We start from the raw sequence: 12,500 nt of genomic DNA, 5'->3' as shown, positions 1-12,500 counted from the left end.
GTGTGTGTGTGTGTGTGTGTGTGTGTGTGTGTGTGTGTGTGTGTGTGTGTGTGTGTGTGTGTGTGTGTTATTGCCATCATCAATATCACTTACTTAGAAAATGTTGTTATTACTGTTGTTATTGCAGGTATTGTTGTTGTTATTGCAGGTATTGTTGTTGTTATTGCAGGTATTGTTGTTGTTATTGTTTGTCTGTTTCTTTGTATTCGCCTTTCCCTGTAGCTTCAAAAATAATGTGTTTTTTGACTTGGCATTTCTCTCTCTTCTGTTCTATCTATCTCTCTATCTATCTATCCATCTGTCTGTCCATCTATCTATCTATTTATCTATTGCCAGATGCCTTAATCCCGTAAGAGGTGGCCGCTAACAAATCGCCTCCATGTCTCCTTGTCCCATGCCATTTCGCTGCCTTCCCGCTAACTTACACCCCCACTGCCACTAAAGAAGGTGATCAGCGGTCCTCACCTTCACTCGATCCTCACCTTCACTCGATCCTCACCTTCACTCGATCCTCACCTTCACTCGATCCTCACCTTCACTCGATCCTCACCTTCACTCGATCCTCACCTTCACTCTGTCCTCACCTTCACTCTGTCCTCACCTTCACTCGATCCTCACCTTCACTCGATCCTCACCTTCACTCGATCCTCACCTTCACTCGATCCTCACCAATTCCTACACCTTCTTCCTACATCCACACACAAAGTACAAGTTTGTGGAAATTTTTGGTCACTTTCGGATCGACGTTTATACCATTGCCAAGGTTATGTCTTTGTCGCCGCTGGTTTGTTTGTGTGTTTGTCTGTAGGCAGGAACACTCAAAAAGTTATGAACGGATTTTGCTGAAATTTTTTGGAGGGGTGGGGTACGGCTCGAGGAACAACCCATTAGATTTTGGTGGTGATCCGGCTCATCATCCGGATCCAGGAATTTTTTAAAGGCTTTCCTACCATTGCGGGATAGTGGCAGTGTCAACATTTTTGCTTCTAACCCGGTAAATAATGCCTACAATGACTGAACAACTATTACAAGCTCTGCCACACACTCCGCCTTGGCCCAGGGTTGTAATCTCGTAATGCTCTTGCTTACATAATGCCACACGCCAAACTTTACCCATGACTTCTGGCTCTTCATCGATCTGCATTAAAACTGAAGCACATCTTAGGCCAAAAGACAGGGTATGTGCCAATCTCTGTCAGAATCGAATCATGCAGCGTGAGTGGTGAGAGATGGTCTTTGACTTTTCTTTGGCTTCAGCAGAACTCTTAACAGTGCAAACATAATCAAAAGTGGTATAAAGAAAAAATTGTGATTTAATTTTGCCCAACTTCGCCATGACATTTTCTGCACTACCTGACTCCATGGACCACTATAATTAAGAGCGCTAATTATCCTGTCGTCCACCTTGAAATGATTACCATGCTTTTTAATGCATACTCAAACGACAAACCGGAATGACTTGTGTTATTTACATATTTATTGGCTTAACGCTCTCTCTCTCTCTCTCTCTCTCTCTCTAATATCACAAGAGGCACGCTTTCCGCCCCGCTACAGGACACCCTTCACTTGCTGGGGTTAAGCAGCTGTTTGGACTTACGAATTGGCTTCTCTCCTGAGGCACGAGTTTTATTTCCCTAATCACCTCATCACTCACGGGCTGTTTGGTGTGCCTGGGTGCGTGGGTGCATTGTACTGGAGGGTTGTGTGGTGCTTCTGGCTGTGGTGTGGGTGGATGTAGTGCGACATGGCACAGTGTGGTGTGGTGTGGTGAGGGGTGGTATGGGGTGATGTAGTGTGGTGTGGTGTGGTGAGGGGTGGTGTGGGGTGATGTGGTGTGGTGTGGTGTGGTGAAGGATGGTGAGGGGTGATGTGGTGTGGTGTGGTGTGGGTGGATACAGGAAGGTGGATACTGGGGAAGTGTGATGGTATTAATATCTATAGAAACTGGTTACTAGGGAAGTCTTGCCAGTGTGTGTGTGTGTGTGTGTGTGTCAGTGTTTGTTTGGTTTTGTGTACGTGTGTGTCAGCGTTCGTTTGGTCGTGTGTGTGTGTGTGTGTGTGTGTGTGTGTGTGTGTGTGTGTGTGTTTGTTTGGTTGTGTGTGTGTGTGTGTGTGTGTGTGTGTGTGTGTGTGTGTGTGTGTGTTTAAGGGCTGTATTCTAGTTAGTGTACTGTACGTGACATATTTCCAAACATACTTCCCTAAGCGATTTATTTTGCATTTCTCGTCTTAATCTTTCCAGTGTATGAGTTATTATTATTATTATTATTATTATTATTATTATTTTAGCCAGTTATAATGATGCCCTCCGGTGACTCTGCACTGAATGACAAGCCAAATGGTTTCCTGTACCCCAAGAAACCATTTACTACGCTGGGTGGTAACCATAGTTTTAGTGGATTACTCTCCAAACCGATTGGCGCCCGTAGAGGTTCGTATCTGAGGGAATGATTGGGTTTATTGCTCTTGTAATACTACTCAGGGAAGAGTGAGGAGGGTCAACCTTGTCTTAAATAGAGGGACTGATTAACCTAGCCCCGGGCCCCAACGCTCCTGATGTTGCAGTAAAGAGTTGGATGATGATGATGATGATAGTGATGAGGATGATGAAGATGATAGTGATGATGATGATGATGATGATGATGATGATGATGATGGTGAAGATGATGATGATGATGATGATGATGATGATGATGATGATAGTGATGATGATGATGATGATGATGATGATGGTGATGATGATGATGATGATGATGATGGTGATGATGATGATGATGATGATGATGATGATGATGATGATGATGATGATGATGATGATGATGATGATGATGATGATGAAGAAGAAGAAGAAGAAGAAGATGAGGATGATGATAGTAATAATGATGATGGTGATGATGATAATAATAATAATAATGATAATAATAATAATAATAATAATAATAATAATAATAATAATAATAATGATGATAATAATGAATTCTTAGGTTCTTCATAGCATCGTTGGTTTGTCTTGTAAATCCTTCCTTTTGTATCTCATCCTATGTATATTTTCCTCTCTCTCTCTCTCTCTCTCTCTCTCTCTCTCTCTCTCTTGCCATAGCACTTCTTCGTGACTAACATCGTGTTCTATTGTCATTGTTATATATAGCTCAGAACAAGACAGTCCTTCATTTCTACATTCTTTCCACAGCACTTCCTCGTGACTAGCATTTTTTAGTGGTAATCTACTGTTACAGATGAAAGGTAGAAAGAGGCAATGCTACGGCGCTACATCCTCTCCACAGCACTTCTTCGTGACTATAGCATAATATTAGAGTCAGTCAGGGAACCAGCTGTTAAACCAATGTCTGGAGTCGTGCACAGAAATAAATAAAGAAATAAATCGCTACGGAAAAGGTGCTAAGAATTCCCCTATACAGCGACTGTTGCTATTTCCGGGAATGCTCGTCGGCGAAGAGGTGACGGTGTGGCCTTATTCTTTACCAACATCCGCGGCCTTACCACAAATTTAAACTCAGTTCATTTTTTCCTTCAGTCCATATCCCCTTTGGCCCTTTTCCTCACAGAACCACAAATCTCACCCTCTACCGATATATCTCCATTTTGTTTTCCCGGTTACCATCTCCTTACAAACTTTCGAAACAAGGGCGGCACCTGTTGTTATATCAAATCCCAATATGCAGTTGATACTATTTTAAACTTCACTTCATCCAGTTTTGATTACTCATTATATAAATTAAATTGCCAAAACATTACCAAATATATCTGTGTAGTTTATCGTTCCCCCAATGCTTCTTCGGAACCCAGTGTATTTGATTCCATATCCACTCAGTTGAGTAACCTTGACCTTGCCCTTGGCAATGAAATTACCATTTTGGGTGATTTTAACATACACAATGTTGAATGGTTATTGCATTCTGCCCGGACTGACGACGCTGGTCTAGAATGCGAGCTGTTTGCGGAATCATTTAATCTCACCCAGTTGGTAAAGCAACCAACCAGAATACCTGATAATCCTGACCATAATGCCCATCTCTTGGATTTATTCTTGACATATAATCCAGATCAATACAGGATAGAGGTACTATCACAACTTGGATCCTCTGACCACAATCTCATCAAAGCCTCATTAGTTATCAAAGCCTCATTAGTTAACCCTCCTACACCTTCCCATTCTGAACCTGTCAGGGTGACCCGATGGCACTTTGACAGGGCTGACTGGGATGGATTTAGAAATTATCTTGCTGATGTTCCATGGCAGTCTTTCTTCTCTAGTGATCCCAATACTACCCAGTCCCACATTTGTGACTTATACTAGCTGGTATGGATTTATTCATACCACTAAAAGATCAAACTCTCCAAAATGGCTTGATGGCAATTGTGCCAGAGCAACAGCCCAAAAGTCATTAGCATATAGCTCTTACTTAAAATAAAAAACATCTGAATCACTCTCCCAATTTAAAATTGCTAGAAATCAAGCAAAAGCTGTATTAAATCTATCTAAATCAAACTTTCTTCAAAAGCAAGCATCAAAACTACTTAACAACCCTAATGACAATAGAATATTCTGGTCAACTCTTAATTCTTTCAATAATAACTTTAACAAGTCATCTTCCATTCCCCCACTAAAATCTTCAGATGGCAATATTACAAATGACCCACGTGGGAAAGCAGATATCTTTGCTAGTACCTTTGCAAGAAACTCTACCATAGATGATACCAGCCAGAATGTCTCAGTACTGGAACTTGATTCTCCCGAAATTGCCCCACTTAAAATACAGACAAGATTCGTAAAATCCATCCTAGACAATTTACCTACCAACAAAGCTCCAGGCCCAGATGGAATTCCGCCAATTGTTTTGAAAAAGTGTTCCCCTGAACTTGCCTCTGTCCTAGCTAAATTATTCAGACTATGCATACGTACTTCTTTATTCCCAAATTCATGGAAAGAAGCCAATATCCACCCCGTTCCGAAGAAAGGAAGTTCGTCTGACCCCTCCAATTACAGACCAATAGCTGTCACATCTTCTCTTGGTAAGGTATTTGAAACTTTAATTAATAAGCATATTGTTAAACATCTTGAATCCAACAACTTAATTAGTGATAGACAATACGGTTTTCGCCACGAAAGATCCACCATTGACATACTCAATCTCTTAACTCATGCCATCCATCAATCAATTGATCTTTTTGGAGAAACTCATGCAGTAGCTCTTGATATCTCTAAAGCTTTCGACAGAGTATGGCACCGCTCCCTGCTGTCCAAACTCCCTTGCTATGGACTAACGTCTTTTGTTCCTTTGATTTCTTCTTATTTTAGTGACAGGAAAATAAGAGTAAAAGTAGATGATGTATATTCGAATTTCCACTCAATTAACGCCGGCGTGCCGCAGGGATCAGTTCTGGCGCCAACCCTATTTCTGGTTCATATTAATGATCTCTTATCTGTCACTCACAATCCCGTTCACTCATATGCAGATGACTCAACACTACATAGTTCATTCACACTCAGACATCCATTTACAAAGTCTAATATCTCTACCTTTCAACTCAGTACAGCCATCTCCATAAATCAAGATCTAGCTACAATCAGTGAATGGGGACAAAACAACCTTGTCTCTTTTAATGCTAGTAAAACTAAATATATACAGTTTACTAATAGACAGATATTGCCAGATTCGTACATTACCTTCAGTGCTGCTAATATTCCCATCTCCAAAAGTATTGAAATTCTTGGTGTCTCACTTAACAGTGCCCTCAACTGGACCTCTCATGTAAGATCACTTGCTAAGGCCGCCTCAAAGAAACTTGGATTATTGTACAGAGTCCGTAACTTCTTCGCCGATGAGCAGTTAGCTATAATTTATAAGAGTCATGTGCGCTCTCAGCTTGAATATTGCTCACCCTTGTGGAATGGTTGTGGAGAGGTTGCATTAAGACAACTGGACAAAATTCAGAATAAAGCCGTTAGAATCATTAACAACCCTGCCATTACATATAAACTACCTCCCCTGCAAGTAAGAAGGAATGTTGCCTCCCTTGCATTATTTTACAGATATTTTTTTGGCAAGTGCTCAGACGAGGTTGCGTCCATGGTGCCACCTCTCCATGCCTTCCCTCGTGCTACACGGGCATCTGGTAGCGCTCATGACTGGAATGTCACTCAACCATATTGCAGAAGTTCTGCCTATCAGAATTCTTTCATTCCCCGAACTGCATCTCTCTGGAACTCGCTTCCCCAGAGTTGTTTTCCTCCAAATTTCAACCCACAACTGTTCAAGTCTAACTGTTACAGATATTTTATGAATAGAGGACACCAGTAGTCTGGTGTATGGATTTTTTTTTTCCCCATTTGTTCTGTTATTAAAAAAAAAAAAATAAATAAATAAATAAATAAATCACCAAGGAAGAGGTGTTAAGAATTCCCCTATACACCGAGTTTAAAATAGATAGATAAATAAATAAATAAATAAATCGCCAAGGAAGAGGTGCTAAGAATTCCCCTACACACCGAGAATAAAATAAATAAATAAATAAATAAATCGCTTAGGAAGAGGTGCTAAGAATTCTTCTATACACCAAGAATAAAATAAATAAATAAATAAATGAATGAATAAATCGCTAAGAAGAGGTGAATAAGACTCATGTTTGTATTCTGGGAGGCTTTGGGAGCTACCTAACACCTCTCTCTAAGCGATTTATTTTACTGATTGCTCCTTAATATTTTCTTGTATCTATTTATATCTATTTTATTATCGATACTGAGGGACTGGATAGAGAATGAATCGCTAAGAATATGGAATTACGAGGCCCCTTATGACACTTGCGGTACTAGAATTCGAGAGAGAGAGAGAGGGAGAGAGACCTTAAATCCTTTTCTGCACCTGCTCTCTCTCTCTCTCTCTCTCTCTCTCTCACACACACACACACACACACACACACACACACACACACATACACACACACACACATCAACCCACCCACACACACGCACACACGCACACGCACGCAATTTTTAGGCCCTCCATCTATAAATTGCCATGAAGTCACCCCTTTGGCCTGCATTCAAAGTTTACATCACCGGTGCGTGTGCGTGTGTTTCTCAGAAGACCTGGCACATACATGAAGATGGGGAGGGGTAGGTGCACATACATACACAAACGCACATGCCTACCCGTGCACATGGCCCACCCAGTCACGCACATATTCATACAGCCACCTACTCACATGCCCAAGTGCACATACATTTATACACCCACCGCCACCCACCCACCCACACACACACACACACACACACACACACACACACACACGTCTAATGGCATCCTACTTACCACCTATGTCATTTTCTTCTTCCCAAATCTGAAAGAAATATACAACGACCGAAGTGCACTGAAAAACCCCTAGATTTACTATTGTGTGTTTCAAATCGTTCGTTCATTCCCATATATATTCGTTCAAATTTGGGCATATCCTTGTCTTTCTCTCTACGTTAAACCCTTTCAGTCCGAGAACTAGACAGGTGGCGCTGATACACCACCTGTCGGGGAGGGGGGTGCCAATTCACACCAACGTCCCTCAACTCCCTCCCTATTCCCCCAAAAGGACGAGGGTGGACTGCGGGAGAGAGCTTCAGCCTGCAGTCCACTGGGTTCACGTTAACCTGGGGTAAAGATAGCGACAGGAACAGCAAGGGTAGGCAACAGCAACAGGTCCTGGTAGCGAAGGATGTGTCGTGCGTAAGATTTCAGTAAGACAGGAGGGGAAGAAAGACTGCAACAGCTTTCAGTTTTCTTGGCTCCGTAAAAAGGAGATTTATTTGGAGGTGTGTCTGGATAATGTGTGTTTTGTTAGTCCTCAGTGCTACTAGGCTATCTTCTACACACACACACACACACACACACACACACACACACACACACACACACACACACTCACAAAATGAGTGGATGGTGGGTGCCTGTATCTACACACACACACACACACACACACACACACACACACACACACACACACACACACACACACACACACACACACACACCTTCATTTTCCCTCATATTCGCCTGTCTAAACATTCTCATCTATCATATTCAACTCTCTAAGAATTCCTCGTTTCTCATATTCATTTTAAAGTACTCTCATTTCTTGTCATATTCAATTCTAAGCTCTTCTTTCCTGTCATACTCATCTCCTAATTGATCTCATGTTCAGTCACCGTCAGCTCTCAAGGCATGTTCAGTTTGTCATGTTCAGCTTTGCATATTATCCTCTTGCCATATCAGTTCTATTCGCAGTGTCCTGTTCATTTCTACTCTCTCTCTCTCTCTCTCTCTCTTAATAATTTCTCTCATTTTTTGGCATTCTAATTTTATCATTCAGTTCAAATTATTTTCCGTTTGTCATACTGAAATCTAAGCAGGCATTACACTCATTGAAGGACGCCAGGGAGAGGAGAGAAAGGCGTGCTTATCTTGGCATTATTATTGTTCTTGAAGAAAGCTTTTAAAAAACCTTCACTACACTCAAACTATTTATCCCACAGTCTCCAATTTCACAGGGTGTATTGTCATGGCCCTTCCCCACCCCGAGGCAAAATCTAAGCTCATTCCACCCATTTTCTTCTCCACCACGCCCAGTTTTCTTTACCCCTGCACCCCGAGATTTTCATTTTTGGCGGACAATTTCAAACAGTCCTTCACTGCACTCAAACTACTAACTGTACAACACCCACTTTCACAGGGTATACTCTCGTGTCCTACCCCCACATCCAGGCAAAAATCCAGCCCATCCTGCTCAATCTTTTGTTTGCCATGCACATTTCTCTAACACTCCTTTGGTTGCGAGGCTCGGGTCACGTAGTCATCGAAGGCGCCTGTTTTCTATCATATTCACCTTTTTAGGACCACACCTGCTGTCATAATCAACCTTCACACCCGTCAAAGTCAACCCCAGGCACCCTCATTTGTCATATAGTCATAATTTACAACCCACAACCCACCCCACCTCAAGCCCATACACCTACGTTCGGATTCACTAGCTATGTTTATGTGCACTCAAATATTTATATGCACTCAAATGCTTCTATGCACGCAAAGGTTTATATATACACCTAAATGTTTATATACACGCAAATGTTTATCCACATATCCGCACTCAAATCTTCATCGGCACTCAAATCTTTCCTCTCCAGTTCGCTCACCCCTACACCCAACGCATGGTATTTTGAGACATGACAAGTTTATGACTCTCAGCTGGTGTTTCCTTATGATTTTGGCTTCCTCATTTGAATAACTTCATCTCTTAGCATGCAGACATCTTGGTTAAAAATATATTAGTGTTATGACTGATATAAACGTGTTCTGTTGTAAGGGAAGCATCTATAAGAGTGACCCCTGTATTGAGGAAGAATGTTTTGCTTTTACGAGTTCTTTGTCTCTGTCACTGTCTCTGTCTCTTTCTCTCTGTCACTGTCTGTCTGTCTGTCTGTCTCTGTCTCTGTCTGTCTCTGTCTCTGTCTGTCTGTCTCTCTGTCTCTCTCTCTCTCTCTGTCTCCCTGCAAGCAGGCTTAACTTAGAAAATATTGTAAGAGCGACACACTTCTTTTCGCTTCATTTATAAAGATTCCTACATCCTTACAAACATCAGCCTTGGTATCTAATGGCGACTCTTCACGCTGCTCGATCTCTAGCAGCTTTATCTTAAGTCCCTTATCCATGAGGTCACACTCTATGACCTCTGCCCAAGTCTTCATCGGTCTGCCTCTCTCTAAGTTCGCACCTCTCACCCTCCGCACCCAAGTGTCATCCTCCATCCTCTCCACATGCCCTAACCATCCCAGTCTACCCCTTCTCATTCCACCACTAATACGTTGAAGTCCCATCCATCCTCACAACTCTTCATTCGGAATCCTAACACCCTCCTAGCTCTGTCACTGAAAGGAGAACTCTATATCCAATTCTATCTCAATGAAGGAGAATTTTTGGAAGTTATTTATTGCCACGCTGTTCGTATTTCCCGCGTGATCGCCCGTGTGTGTGTGTGTGTGTGTGTGTGTGTGTGTGTGTGTGTGTGTGTGTGTGTGTGTGTGTGTGTGTGTGTGTGTGTGTGTGTGTTTCGAAATGCATGTTAACTCGATAGCAATAAACAGTATCCCCCCAACACACAAAGCCATACGGAAGTAAATGATCTGTTAACTCAATGGTGATGCAAAATATAGAATGAGGATAGTCTAGTAGAGAGTTTAGGATGAAATCATGAGAATAGTGATAGTCAATACACACTCGCCCGGCCCATGTTATCAGTGGGGGTACCGATTATTGCTCCCGCTTGTACATTCTCTCAAGGTGTAGTTTTCCCTTCCCCTCTCCCCACCCCATGTGATATCTAGTGTACAGTTGGCAGGGCTGAAGTGCTAGAAGAGATGTATCAGTGTGTACAACGTGTAAATCGCCCAAAGGAACACGTGTCTTTATGTAAAAACAGATTTATCAGTGAAGCGTTGTCAGAGTCAGCCGATCACCAGAAGAGGCAAAGAAATTTACTGAGACAGCTTTACAATCTTGAATATAGTCAGTCAAGGATTATAAGCTAGCCAACTGTTACATTGTTTCTATTTCACACGTGGGGTATGTGTATTATTTTCCTGCCTGGCGCATCATATTGAGTCATCTATAGAAGGAGAAACATACCAAGTCTCTCTCAGCTTAGCATTATTAGCCAGCAGAGGAAAGTGACAAGTAGAAGAGGTGAAATAACAGAAATTCAGTCTTTCCCTGTACATTATTTCACTATTATTTTTAAACATGTATTTTTATTCCTTACTTAATACCAGTGACATAAATACCTACGCTAGTCTAACCTCTCCATCCCACGACATTTTCTTTGGACGCCATTTTCTTACATATGGTTGACTTCAAGGGCTCTCTTGCTCTCCTCCTTATACAGACATTTATCGTTCTCCATCTTATACATCTTGGGATTTATACATACTTTCTTAATACCAACAAGATAACACAGAGGCTGATAACGTACAAGGTGTTTTGCTTCACTGCTGCAATGAGATAAGGCCTACAGCTAAGAGATAGTGAAGGCCTGTCCCACGTTAGCCATAGACATTGTAGTGGACGAAAATTTTAAACTCTCAGTAGGTACAATTTATAAGAGTTTTGAGATAGATGATTATAAGGAGGGTATGAAGAGAATATTAACGAGGATGGAGAGCGAGAGACTAACGAGGAGAGTGTATGTGAGGTGGAGGGAGGAGAGGGAAGGGGAGTCCGAGGATAAGATGGAGGGATGGAGTGGAGAGGGAGGTCACGGACATGATGGAGGGATGGAGTGGAGAGGGAGACTGGGGATGAGATGGAGGGACTGAATGGAGAGGTATATGAGAGAAGGGTGTGAGCTGAGGGGAGTTCAGTGAAATGGCAGGGGACAGGGCAACATGGAGGTGATTTGTCTGTGGCCACCCCTCACGGGATTGAGGCGTCTGACTATAGATTGATAGACAGATAGAAAGTACGGACTAATACGATGCAGTAAGAATTTCGAGACACTACTGATTTTAGGAATGATTTTTTGAGTGCCGTAGGGAATGCGTGGGTAGGGTGTGGAACTTGAAGCACTTAATACTTCTCCATTTTTTTAGTAAATTTTAGTACGGATACGTATACTGCAGGTATTTTACAGAGTCAACACTTCAGGTTAGTTTATGTTAGTTTCGTTTTGATTAGTTTAGGCTGTGTGTGTTAGATTTGATTTGGTATTAGGTATGGTTAGGAAAGGCTATGTGTTAGAATTTATTGGGTTAATTTGTCGATAATAATGATATCTAAATTAAAGCCCAATACAGTGTCTTTATTGATGCTCCCAAACTCAGATATTTCGCAAATAAAGAGGTACTAGCGAGATTCAAAATTCATGAAATAGAAAATGGCTTCCTTTGTTTTCGTTAGGTCAGGAGTATTCGGCAGAGGCCCGTGTCCCGGCTCCCAGACCTCGTGAGTGGTTCTGGTCCCCCTACTTCCTCTTCGCTGTTGCTATTTTTATCACCGACAGTAATATTCACTTTTACGTTCGTCCGGAGTTTTGCCAAAATCCGTCATAGGCGAAAATACGATGAGGGAGGCAGTGCGCATGGAAGGGCGGGAGACGACGGTGGCGAGGGGATTGAGGGAAGAGATGGAAGGGGGACGATGGAATGGGAGGCTTTGAATGTCCCTCCCCCCCTCCCTCTCTCCCTCTCTCTCTCTACCTACCTTCATCTGGTGCTGACGTTGGAGAGACATGGTGGCGGTGGCGGTAGAGTCGAGGGTAAACCTGACGCTGAAGGAGGAACTAAAGGGCGACCCACTCTCACTGGATGATCGTGCACGTGTGAAGGGCAAACCTGGTCACAGCCACTTTTATACGCGGCCCAGTTTTACAGTGATGACTATGGAATTGGCGGAAGGGGCGTGGGGTGGGGGTCAGGAGGGGCGGAGAGATGAAGCAGGAAG

The 12,500-nt window shown here is 42.4% G+C and overlaps 1 protein-coding gene across 1 annotated transcript in view; it reads right to left on the bottom strand.

Moving 5' to 3' along the window:
* Mp20 (muscle-specific protein 20 transgelin) overlaps positions 1-12,414 on the bottom strand; it is a 67,152-nt gene extending 54,738 nt beyond the window's left edge. The window contains exon 1 of the mRNA XM_080268921.1: positions 12,261-12,414. Within this exon, the coding sequence (XP_080125047.1) occupies positions 12,261-12,290 (30 nt within the window). The 5' untranslated portion in view covers positions 12,291-12,414. The remainder of the gene's footprint in view (positions 1-12,260) is intronic.
* Between the last annotated feature and the right edge of the window lie 86 nt (positions 12,415-12,500).

This window comes from Coenobita brevimanus, chromosome 30 (genome assembly GCF_032717465.1).
Source record: "Coenobita brevimanus isolate Jiangsu-jjx chromosome 30, ASM3271746v2, whole genome shotgun sequence".
NCBI lineage: Eukaryota > Metazoa > Arthropoda > Malacostraca > Decapoda > Coenobitidae > Coenobita > Coenobita brevimanus.
Note: the sequence above shows the minus strand (reverse complement) of the source record. Positions and strands in the feature narration are given on the sequence as shown.